Source organism: Zootoca vivipara, chromosome Z (assembly GCF_963506605.1).
Source record: "Zootoca vivipara chromosome Z, rZooViv1.1, whole genome shotgun sequence".
Taxonomy (NCBI): Eukaryota; Metazoa; Chordata; class Lepidosauria; order Squamata; family Lacertidae; genus Zootoca; species Zootoca vivipara.
The window spans coordinates 13091943-13104908 of NC_083294.1; the positions used below are offsets into that span (position 1 = coordinate 13091943).

The 12966-nt window shown below is 42.8% G+C and overlaps 1 protein-coding gene across 3 annotated transcripts in view; it reads left to right on the forward strand.

The window, feature by feature from the left end:
- Positions 1–4706: 4706 nt before the first annotated feature.
- The window catches only part of NTNG2 (netrin G2), a 126933-nt gene continuing 118673 nt past the window's right edge, over positions 4707–12966 (forward strand). For 2 of the 3 annotated variants that reach the window (XM_060270662.1, XM_060270663.1), the window contains exons 1-2: positions 4707–5550; positions 9193–10348. In XM_060270662.1, the coding sequence (XP_060126645.1) occupies positions 10136–10348 (213 nt within the window). In that variant the 5' untranslated portion in view covers positions 4707–5550; positions 9193–10135. Of the gene's footprint in view, positions 5551–8283; positions 10349–12966 lie in introns of those variants that run through there. The other variant, XM_035113520.2, reaches the window with a different exon arrangement.

Here is a 12966-nt window from a genome sequence, read left to right on the forward strand (position 1 = left end):
TACCTAGAAACTAGGGAGGATGTTGAGCGGGGGGGGGGGCGTGTATTTGTGTGTGTGTGATATATACACACACACTCCCATGATGTGCACAGAATATATTCATAACTGGGTCAATTATTTGGGAACTGGCGCATGAACACTGGAGGGAAGTGTGTGTGTGTGTGTGTGTGTGTGTGTGTGTGTGTGTGTGTGTGTGTAAATATCCAGATTTCTCCTCTCTCCCCGCCCCTGGCTGCTTTTTAGCTGAGCAGATCACCTGCTCAGTAGAGAATAAATGTTCAACCCAGTGCAGACAGAGAGAGAGAGGAAGGAAAGCAGGAAGGAAGGAGAAAAAGTATAACTCAACCGTCTTGTAGAGCTAGCTGATTATGCATTTTCCACATCAAATTGTCAGCATTTATTCAATTACTTCACTCATTATGATCATGTTTTTCAGCTACTAACCTAGAAATCTTTCCCATTCCTATCATCTCCATTAAAATGGATGTGCACCTGGCTCCAAAAGCTGTGGTTTTGAGCAAGAATTGATGTAAGGAGCACACACACACACACACACACACACACACACACACAGAGAGAGAGAGAGAGAGAGAGAGAGAGAGAGAGACCACTGATTTGAGTGTGCAATTCAGGTTTCTTGTTTTCCAAGAATCCCTGGCACCAGTTGTTGGAAACCACAGGAGGGGGAAGTGTTTGGCTATTGTGAGAATAGAATACTACCCTAGTAGGTTCTTCAAATGTTAAAGTTCAACACCAGCTGGTGGCCCTTCCAACTATGGTGGAGCCTGATCCTGAGAGGATAGAAGGATCTATCCTTTAATAACAATCAAGCACAGTGTTCTCGAAGCTACAAACATGGGTGCAGGACAGGAGTGCCTGACGTGCTGTGGTCCATGGGGTCACGAGGAGTCGGACACGACTAAACAACAACAAACAAATGGCAGGCCTAGACAAAATCAACTCACTGGCCATGTCCCATTGTGTGACAACCACACACACCGATATTTTTGCAGTTTCCAGCAGACTGCAAAACCAGGATTTATTTCACTCTGGGAAGGGACATAGCTCAGTGTTAAAGCAAGTGCTCTGCATGTAGAAGTTCACAGGACTAGCCCTACCAGGATGTTGAAGCTGAGGCCTTCTACATGCCTTCTACATGCCACTACATGCCTTCTACATGCCACTGAGCTAGGTCTCAGGTTCTGTTCCTAACTTCGCCAGTTTATTATATTGGAGGTGATGGGAGACTCTCTGCCTGATACTCCAGAGAATAGCTAGCCATTATCAGAATAGACAGTTCTGAACTATGTGAACAAAGAGTCTGACCCTGGTATTAGGCTGCTTCCTACAATGGGCCACCCCATTGTGTCAGCCATCCCAAAAGACAATAAGGAGTCAGAACATATGGACAGACTCAGAGGGAACTGCATCTTATTTCCGTTCATAAGGAAGGCTGCTGCTTATCAATAGAAATCTTGAGTCATGCCTTAAGGCTCATGACAGCATTGTTGCTGAATGGATAGATGTCTCTCTGTGTTAAGTCAATTTCATTCCTGTTACTAGTGAAACCTGTTACCAGTGGAATCCATGTCTAAAGATCCCTCTGGGTTGTGTAAAGCAAAAGAGTGCTAGAGAAGTAACAGCAGAGGGGAGTGGGCAATTCTGCTGCAAGGCAGAGTGACACAGCTGTCCCTTGTGGGTCCCTTAAAGGCAGCATTCCAATCAGACACACAGGGCACAATCTATTGACACCACTGAAATAAGGGAAAGCCCCCTTTCATTTCAATTGGGACTTTAGCTGGAAAACATATAGATGAGGCCGCATGTGAATTAGAAGGAGGGGAGAGGAGGGATTGGGGTGGGGGTGAGATTTGGTTCCATTTTTAATACAAACCTCCCACATTTGCACTTTTAAACTATATGTGAAGTAAAATGCAAATATGTTTCCAAATTTGCACCTTTCTAAATTTTGTGATGCGGTTCTCCAACCACAGAAATGTACAAAATTCATATATTAGGGGAAAGTGAGCAACAAATAAGCTGATTATATTAATAAAATTTTATTTTTATTAGGAACATTGCTTTCAAAAATTTGTGTATCAGGCAAAACTGCATCTAAATTGTGTATATTAGGAGGTATGCACAGTAAAACCCTGACAAATATTTGTGAGGTTTTTTTTTTTTTGCTGCAAACTGATGTGGAAATGTGGCAAACTTTAAGACTGGGAAAACAAGAGAAACAAAAAAACGACAGTTTCATCTGTCCCTAGGAAAGGAATACCATTTAGATGTTTTCCACCAAAATGCCTTGGAGCAACTCCATTCGGAGAAGTTGTTTAAAATGTTTGTTGGGCAGAAAAGTTGTGGGAATATTACAGTCCTCAAGACTCTATCAGGATGTAAAAATGCCACTGGAGCGAAACAGCAACAAAAAACCCATCTCAAAACAAATGTCTTCATTTTAATGAGTAGAAAGACAAATTTCACCTCTGATGGGTTGCTAATTATAGACTCTGCCTCTAAAAGCTCTCCCCCTCCTGTTTTTGAGCTTGCCTCCTTCCCCAGAGCTGATAAAGATCAGGAATTTTCTTTCTCTTTCCTTGAACATCAAATGGATCTTAAAGCATTTCCTGAGTTGCCTTGGCTTGGCTATCCCTGCAATGTGATATATGAGACTCCAGCAGTGGAGGCAAATGGAATACATTTTCCCTGTGCCTTTGGTGAAGCGCATCTCTCTGGCCTTGCCTACACTTAATGTACTTTATTAACACTGAACTAGTCCAGGACAGAGAAAGAACAGAGGAAAGGGATGGAAGCGGAGGAAGCATTATAAAGTTATTTCAGTTACACATGTGTAGAAACACATGCATAGAACACTGGTGCTTGTGTACCCCTGTTACCTCTATGGCTGGCCTCTTTGCCCTCTTTTGTGTTGCTTTGATGGGATTGTAGCCTCCTTCAGATGTCCTCTTTATTCAGCATTCATCCTTGTTTGCTTCCACAAAGCTTATGCTGACATTAGACTATGCCTGGTCTTTGTGATTTGTTAGTGGGGAACTTAAGATGATAAGGAACATTTGTTCTGCATTCATCCTGATTTCCTTACGGGCTGTTTACACATCCTCCCATTCATCATTCATTCACCACACACATTTCCCTGTCACTTCCCAAACTGCAAAAAAAAAAAATCAGTATTTTTTTTAAAAAAATTGCATTTGTTGTGCCAGAGCAAGAGAACGGTTTAATCCACTTTAATTGTGCAAATCTAAATTTACAGTATGTGCTTGAATCCCTCTTGCAAAATACTGCCAGCCTGGAGGGGCACCCTATGTCTTGCTATCTGGTTATTTCCATTACTTCCTGCCTTGTTGTTTTTTCTTATTGATTTGATCATTTGATGGCCATTGCTTTAATTGTTGATTTTATTGTTTTAAGTCTCTTTTTTCTTATGATGAGAAAGCAGAATGTGAATTTTAAAGATGGGTGAATGATTAGATAGATAGATAGAGTGAGCTGTTTGGAGGAATTATTATTATTTATTTATTTATTTATTTATTATACCCCACCCATTTGGCTGGATTTCCCCAGGCACTCTGGGTGGCTTCCAACAGAATATTAAAATACAATAATCTATTAAACATTAAAAGCTTCCCTAAACAGGGCTGCCTTCAGATGTCTTCTAAAAGTCTGGTAGGAAAGGTAGGATATAAGTGATATTGTAAGAGGACAGGGTGTTGGACTAGAATGGACATTTGGTCTGACCCAGCAGCCCATTTCTTGTGCCCTTGTGATCTTATGCATTAATTAATTAATTAATTAATTGGATTGTTTATTTCATTAATAATATTTGTATCCTACCCTGATAACATTTGCAGTAAATGACTATGCAATCAATTTACATTTTTTAAAAATAAATTTTATTTTTTAAAAAATTAACCATAAGAACAATTTGCATTTAAATGGATTTAAATAAAAAATGAAACATGAAACTATGAAATCAAAGCAACACAAGTATAACAAGAAAAGAAAACTCACCCTAATCTAGAGTTAAAACACATATTTTAAAATGGAGAGAATCAGACTACTTGAGTTTTGTTTTTGTTTTTAAATGACCCGCAAGAACATAAAAGTTCTAGGTGGCACACAAAGATGCCGCTAGGTGAAATTCTCTGGGGAGACTGTGGGGTAACAGGGGTGCCACTTACTGGCAATACTCCTTCTGGGGCAGACTCCCAACTTGGTGCCCTTTGGACGTCAACTTCCACAACCCCTAACCATTGGTCTTACTGGCCCAGGCTAATAGGAGTGTTAGATTTCCAACAAAATCTGGAGGGTCCACAGGAGAGCATCCTCTTGATTGTCCTCAAAGGGACCTACAGCTTTCTAACCTGCGGCAGCAGGCGGGGGTCCTGTGCGGGGAAAGGGCTGTTCTAGCCAAATGAAGGAAGGTGCGTTGGCTGAGGAGCTCCTTCAACAAGGAAAAACCAGACGAGGCTTGTCCTGCTTTTACGTTTTCTTTCTTCTGTTTTCCCCTTTTTGGTCTCTCTTTCTTACAAACGCTTTCCCTCCCTCTCTTACACAGTGGCGCCTCCCCCCCCCTTTGCCCTGCCATGGCTGCGTTTCCTTCCCGGCTGCACCTTTAAGAGCGCCCGGCCGGGTGGGATGGTGCGTGGTGTGTGAAGGCAACACAGAGGAAGTTACGCAGCCTGAATCAGGCGCGGGGATAAAAGCTCTGCTGGTGATTGAAAGTGATGGCCAAAAGGATTTGAGGCTTCGTGCCTGAACTTGGAGAGAGAGAGAGAGAGAGGGAGGGAGATGGAGATGCCAGCTATCTATCCATCCCGCTCTTTGCATCCATCATCTACCCGCCCTTGAGTGCCAGCGAGGGGGATCGGAGCCGTCCTGCCCGCAGAGAGGCTGAGCAGAGGAGAGCCCGGCTTCTTATCTGCGCTGTGTGTGTGTGTGTGTGTGTAAAACCCTCCCCAGACCAACCCGGGAGGGGAGGGAGGGAGGGGGAGCGAAGGGTGGAGTGGGGAGCGAAGGGGCTGAAGAAGAGAGGGATTCTCTGGTGGGGCGTTTTCTTTCCGAAAGGAAAAAGTTGAACTTGGCTCCTCTCTTCATCCACCCTCCCGGGCGCTGCCATCGTCCCCAGATCTCGCTTTGGAAGCCCAAAGGAAGGAAGCGGAGATTTTTTAAAAAGCGAGAGGAAGGAGAAGAAGAGAAAGAAGGAGAGAGGGCGAGAGAAAGGGAGGAAAGGGACTTCTCTCGCCTCCTTCCCACCCCGATCTCCCTTGGCCGGGCAGTTCGCTTCGTACACAACTTTGTGTATTGCAGTGGGGCGAGGATCCCCCAACTGCGTCCAGATCGCGGGCGGGACGCGCTGGGCTCCTGAGGGCACTCCGGAGGCAGCGAGCAAGGCTAGGGCTTGCCTTGCGTTCAGGGAAGCCATCCATCCCTCCGCCCTGCGCGCCGCCTCGATCTGGGGCTCTCTCTCTCTCTCCTTTCTCTCTGCTCCGTCACTGCGCCGGATTACAGGAGCTGCGGATGCCGGTAAGCCAAGCAGATCCCCAGACCCAGCAGGGCGTGAGGGAACCTGGGGTGGGACGGGAGGCGCCGCCGCCGCCGCCGCCCGCAAAGGAGCTGTTCTTTAGCACTCTCGGGCAGGCGAGCAGGGAAATTCCCAAGCGCCGCCGCCGCTGTTTAGCAGAGGAAGGAAAAGTTACCTAACAAGCGGCTCCTCCGGGTGGAGATGCGGCAGGCTTTGTATTGTATTGTATTTTATTTATTTATTTGCTTTTATGGCTCTCACTACTTTCCTCTTAAAGCACCCTCTTCTTATTAGCCCTTCCCGGTTCTCGCGGCTGACTTCTTCGTGTAGGGCTACTTTTCTTTTGCCTCTGAGCAAAAGACTCTCAGGAGTGAAAGCAATCTGTATGGTGTTTAGTTACAGGTCTCTCCCCCTCCCCACCTTCTGACTTTCTCTTCTCAGCTGGCCTTTTCATCTGCTGCATTTTGACTAGACTACCCAGCGGTTCACATTTAATCTATTATTATTATTATTAGGTCGTATCCAGTGTTAATCCTACTCAGCACAAACCCATTGAAATTGATGGGCACAATTTACTAAGGTTTTCATAAATTTCAGTGGCTCTATTCTGGGTGGAACTTCACTAGATTCAACTTCTTCTTCTTATCCTCCTAACAGGAAATAAATTAGGATTCACCCTCCTGATAACATTCTGCAATTCCCCTCCCTCTTTCTCACTCCCCCTGCCCCATCTTTCTCTGTGAATAAAGTGTGCTTTGCCCAATGCATATGCTAAAATTATTTACAAATTTATAAGGACAGGGAACGAGATATTGACTTGCATGGACTTAAAAAAAACCCCTCATATTAATATTGATTGGGCATAACTTTCTGAAATCCATCCACTCCCTACAGTTTGCTGTGTCTCCTGCTTCCCCTCCTGGTGCAAGTTTTAAAGACATGGTCTCTAAAGTGTTTTGCCACTTGGCTTTTAATTTGCAAAGAACTTAATTTGTCTCTCCACAATATGCTCCCTCCCAAAATGCCTAACTTTTTTCAGGTTCCTTGTCAGAGCCTTCTCATACATAAGTGAAGTTACTTGCAGATCTCTCCATCATCTACCAGAGAGTGATGTCATCTCCAATTGATTTTAAGACCCCAAAAATAAGTTCGTGCAAAGCAAGGGGCAATTGTATGACATCTTATTTCCTGTTTTCTAACCTGAGTCCTTGAAATATCTACATGTAAAACATCGGTTTGAAAAGGGAACTAGGTTTAAGGAAGGGAACATGGAACACTCTGGGACTAGAAATATATTAGGGATGGCAGCTACTTGTGAATGAAAGTTTTGTGGCTTCTCCTGGGAACATAATTCCTTCTCTGAGCTGTTAAACATTTTATTACTGTGTCTATATCTCTTCTGTGTAGCACATTTCAGACTTATTTTCTAACTTTTTTAAAAGTGTGTATCAGATGAAGTGTGCATGCACACGAAAGCTCATACCAAAATAAAAACTTAGTTGGTCTTTAAGGTGCTACTGAAGGAATGTTTTTTATTTTTTAATAAAAAAGTCGATTAAAACAACACAATCTGTTTGAAGAGGATAGGGGTACGCCCCAAATTAAGTATCCAACTCCCGCCAACCCCCCCCCAAAAAACAGATTCTTGTACAATCTGCTTCATACTCAGGCTTTCCCCCTTTCTTTTAAAAGTACCACTTCTGGGAAATACTACATTGAAATTGCCTGGTGGAACAATAAAGTTTACTCTCTGCACTTAATTCCCCAGCAGGGTATTGTAACTGTGGGTTGCCTCTTTATTTCAGAAGCATGTTAATCCAATAAAAGAGAAAAGAAGGAAGTCCAGATACCCAGATAAAATCTAATTTTGTGGGGCTGGCTATCAGTCCCCTGTGACTGCCTTGTACTCTTAAAAGAAAATAAAGGCATTGATTCTGCTCTTCCTGGGAAGTGCAGTTTCTTAATAAATATCAGGTGAAGATTTATATTTTTGCAGTAGGAATTGAAACCCAACCTTAGCCAAGCTATTAGTTCCCGACCATTTTTTTAAAGGAAAAAAATGACCCAATACTTACACCAGATTCTTTGAAGGCAATGCTGGTGAGCTCTTTCCACAAAACACCTGTGATATTGAAAAGTGAAATTTAATAATGAGACAGCTTGCCTCTTTGGCTTTCCATGAATACACACCAAATCAGTTTTTTATTGTCTGCTGGGAATGTGTAGCATTTAACAAATGTAGCAACATAGCAACTGATATTATAGATGCCTTTCCTCCTTTCCTTTCCTGTCAACCTGCTCCAGTGTAAAATTGTGATATTTCTACATTTCTGAAAATAGATTTGTCAGTTTGTCAGCATGTTTTCCTCATTTTCAACTCTCTGCCACCATCCCCAGGCCCAATCTAAAACCAAATGTGGGTTTGGGATGACAAAACTATTACGCCTCTTATGTTATCATAAGAGCTCATGACAAATCTGATGTGATAAGGAAATTGTTGCATTTCAAAAAAAAAACTCTGAAAAGGCAGACATGATGTTAGCAAGGCTTATAGAGCAATTTCTGCCTCACTTTGCTTCATTATTTCCTCCCCACCCCCAATTTACTCATGACTTTAAAAATAGCAACCAGACTTGGCTTTCTTTGGGAGTTTATTCTGGGCCAACGCAGTTCAGAAAGGTGCCTCTAAACAGCTAGAGGGCAAAGCAGAGAAGACGGGTCTTGCTTTTTTATCTGATGTATCTTGATCAGCTTAGCTTTCAGCCTTTTATTATTATTTTTAAAAGGGGGGAGAAAAAGCATGCTTACTGAATAGGTGTGCCACTTTCCCTTCTCTCCCCACTTCCCTCCTCCCTTGATGTGCATGGAGATGTAACTGAAGATCTTGCTTAGAAAATGTAGACTAACCAATAAATAAATACTCTGCATATCTTATTCAAGTGGTCTTTTCATAGGGTTGAGAAGTTGTAGAAGGGATGGGAGATTTAGTTTGCAAGCAAGGTTTTCTCCAAACACCAATGTACTTTGTAGAATCTGCAATGGGCTTTTGTGTGTGTGTCTGTGTGTGTGTGAGCAGATTTGGCTTTGCAATGTGAGTGTTCATATGTGTGTTTTGTTCTTAGTCATTTTGATTTATGATTGAGAGTTTTTGGGTTGTTATTTTTCATATTTTATAATGGCTCTATCGGAATGGGAGTGGGCAAGACTGCAGAGATGTTGAATTAAAGTCCAGTGAACAACAGGAGAGGTCACTGCTCTTTGTGTATTAGGAGAGCCTTAAAAATGATTAGTCCTTCAAATTGTTTTTTATTAAATTTCATTGTTCAAATAAATCCTCTGCATGGAGGCTGGACTGTGCCTCCATTTGTCTGGTTATGTTATTTATTTAGCTTGGCTCTTTAAGACTTACCTGTTTCCCTGTCTGGCCTCTATGCCTTGTCTTGCCTGTTCATGGTCCATTCTTCTTTTTCTTTAGGGGCTGTGATTATTTCATCCGTCTGTTTATGGTAACAGAGGTTTGACAATTCTGAGAGAAGCCTTTGCATAACCCACATATAATGTTAACAACCTTGAGAGTTATGCTCTCCCTTAAAACATTCTCTCTTTTGCAGGTTTGACTTTTTCAATTTTTGTTGTGGTTTCAGGCAGTTTTCGTGAAGGAGTTAGCTGCTTTCTCCTTATGTCGTCAAGGAGAAGCAAGAAAAACTCAGGAAGATCCTCAGTCTGTAGCCGGAAGCTTTGGATACTTTACGATAAAGTTGGTGCAAGCCAGCAGTAGTTTTCTATGAGTGCCTCCCTTCTCTTGAAAGAAGACAAAAAGCACATCAGAAAGCACCCACAGATATATCCATTTGTGTGTTTTTTTGGTTTTAAAAATAGATAGGCCACAGCTCCATCAACAGTGGACAAATTTGCCAAGTCAAACTTCTGTTAAGCCACACACTTATTTTTCAAGGAAATTGTACTCCCAAAGATCTGATTAATGCCCTTTCCAAGTTCCATATCATGCTACATTATTTTTTTACATAAAATATTTTTTCCTTAAGATAAAACAAAGCATATTGCAGCTTCAAAGCACTTTAGAAAGCTTCACGTTGTAGCAGATGGGGAAATAAGATTGGAGAAAACTTGATCTGGCCCCAACCGCATTGCCCTCCTTCTACCCCCTTCCTCCACTGATCAAATTTCGTCATAGAATCAGAACTCGATAGTTCTATCGATTGATTGAGGAGAGTCACCTCTAGATATTTTCACACTGATTTGGATGATCATTTATGCACACACACACACACACACACACAATGAAGTTAAGGAAGACTTTTGATGACTGATCAGGCCTGGAAAGGTTTGCCCCAATTCTCTCAACAAGATCATCTAGAAATGTATTGGCTGTAACAGAGACTTTCTTCTTGCCTAAACACGCATTTCAAGCGTCATCACCTGGACCTCCTAAGTGTTTATTAGATGTTTGTATTAGATGTGGAGTTTCCATGCTGATCCCGAAAGCCTCCCCTTGCCAGGATCTGCCTTGCTCAAAACTTTAGGCATCTCCTTTGCCCAGGATCCTTGCGCTTAGTCACAGCTGCCATGCTGCACCACGCTGCTTTCTTATTGCACTGCCTCCCACTGGTCATGGGACAGTATGACATCTGCAAATCCTGGGTGACCACAGACAATGGGCCAATGTGGGAATTTTACGCTTGCCAACCCAGGGCCGTGCCCATGAAGGAATACGCAACAGTACGAGTGGAGCCATCAGGAATCACCTGCGGGAACCCACCCCAGAAATTTTGCACTCATGTGAGTAGAAGTGTTTATATTTTCTCATAGCAAGAGCTGTCAAAGTGAAACTAATGTGTCTTAAGGATCCTCAAGATGAGACACACAGTTGTGGGAAGAGGGTAGTGTAAGTCAAGATATTGGGTTGTATTTTAAAAAGTAATTGAAATTGATAGGTTGTGTACAACATTGGTTAGAGTAGACCCATTTAAATGAAAAGACACGGCTAACTTAAGTTTATCCGTTTCAGTGGGTCTATTTTCAGTAGTTGGATACAACCCATTCTTTCAGATGGGACCATGAGTGAGTGATACATCACTTGCTTTGCCTGCTGAAAGTCCCAGGTTCAGTCGGAAACTGTCCTGTACTGAGTCATCTGCCTCATCTAGCTCAATATTGTCAGCACGGGCAGTGGCTCTCCATGGTTTCGGACTGGGGAGATTGCCAGCTGTACCTGGAGTTGCATGGGATTCCACCTGGGACCATTTGCATGTAAAGCAGATGGTCTTCCACCAACCTATCGCCCTTTTGCCCTCATAAGGTGCAGCTGGGAAAGATTCCTATCTGAAATCCTGGAGTGCAGCTGCCAGTCAGTGTCAGCAATATTAAGCCAGATAGGCCAATAGTCTGACTAAGTAAAAGGCATCTTCGTATGTTCCAAAGGCACAACATCGTCTATGAAAATAAGTGGAGGGTAAATGATTGGTTTAAAACAGGGGGGGGGGTCGTATTTGTATTTCACAAACCTTTCAAACAAATGATATATCGACAGAAGGGAAGGCCATAGTTCAGAGGTAGAGCATATGTTTTCTATCCTGAAGTCCTGGGTTCAGACTCTTGAGATCTCCAAGTAGCACGTTATGAGGAAAACCTTTCTTTGCACTGTCAATCATTGTAGAAAATGAGTTAGATGTCCTGGCTCAGTATAAGGCAGCTTCATCTGCTCCCCTTGGCAGGGAGGTAGTCTGGGCATAGGATAGCATCCCCTACTGTTATTACTGTTGCACCTAATACCGTGTTTCTCATATTATAAGACACGTCTTATATTTATTTTTTCCTCAAAAAAAAACACTATGGCTTATTTTCAAGGGTTGTCTTATTTTTTTTCCTCCTCCTCCTGCCGCGGCCGGCATTGCTGCTGCGCCTATCACTATGTCTTATTTTCGGGGTATGGCTTATATTCCTTGAATACTTAAAAATCCTGCTATGGCTTATTTTATGGGTATGTCTTAAAATATGAGAAACAGGTAGCTTGTGTTGTGCTCTTGATTTTAACTCTGTCTGACCTTGACCAAAGTCATCAGGGCCTTCATTAAAGATAAAGCGTTGCTAGCCCTTTCAGCTAACTGTATAGTCTCCTTTACGGGAACATGCATTGAGTGGTACTGGGAGGTAAGCTAGGGAGGTGCTTTTCCCACTAGTGTCGTTTAACCATCCTGCCTGTGTTGAGGTCTAACACATTATGTAAAATCATTAGTGTTTTGTGTATGCTAACGTTAAGCCCAGGGCATACGGACATTACCTTACCTGCCTCTCACTCACTGAAAAGTGATGTACACACCATAAATTTCAAGCAGAGTTCCCCCAAAGCATATCAGGAACTGTAGTTAACCCCCTCACAGATTTACAATTTCTGGCACCCTTAACAGTTCCCGGGATTCTTGCCATGAATTTTCAAAGTATGGTTGGTATGCAGCTAGGACTGGGAAGAACCAGGTTCAAATCCCCACTCAACCATGATACTCACTGCGTACCTTCAGCCAGTCGCTATCTCTCAGCCTAAACTACCTCATAGTGTTGCTGACAAGATAAAATGAAAGGGAGGACTATGCTTGGGAGGGAAGCAGGGTATATAACAGACACAGCGATCTTTTCCTAGTATATTTTTGACATGCTTAACCAGTTGCCTTAATTCTTCAGTTCAAGTGCAGATACAGAACTTGTCCTGCCCTGGACAAACTTATACAGTATTTAAAAAAGAAAACAGCAGCAAAACAGGGGTGTATGTGGTGCAGTCATTTTGCTGAAGCAAAGAAAGTCTATGTCAGTGCATTGATGGGGGATCTGCCTCGGGTACCCATGTAGAGCTACTGTAAAGAAAAGTGGAATGAAGGAATAAAATGGAACTAGGTTTTGTTGAGTTTGGACACACTGACGGATTTTGCAAGATCAGCCCTTGGCCAAGACTATGCACCTGCGCCTGAAACAACAGCAGATGGCTTCCCTCTTCACTCCTGCTTCCCTTTTTCAGTTTCCCTATGTATCAGATTTTAGCTTGAAAGCTCCTTGGGGCAGGGCTTTATCCTTTTGTACTCTGTAAAGTACCACACACCAGTGGTAAAGGTAAATAATTAAACTAATGCTTCAAAGCTCACGGGAAAGCCAATTCATGTTAACTTTACAGTGTAGAATATAGTTGTGTGGAATCAGCCCAGCTCTGGTTTTCTATCTACTTATTTGTATTTCAGCCCATGCTGGATGTGGGAAAGGGCTGTAGCTCCATGGCAGAGCACCTGCTTTCCAAGCAGAAGGCTCCAGGCTGAATCCCTGGCATCATGTGTCCAAGTAGAGCTGAGAAGGTCTCCTGCCTCAAATCCTGGAGAGCCTCTGTCAGTCATGGTAGAACAGTGTTTCTCAAC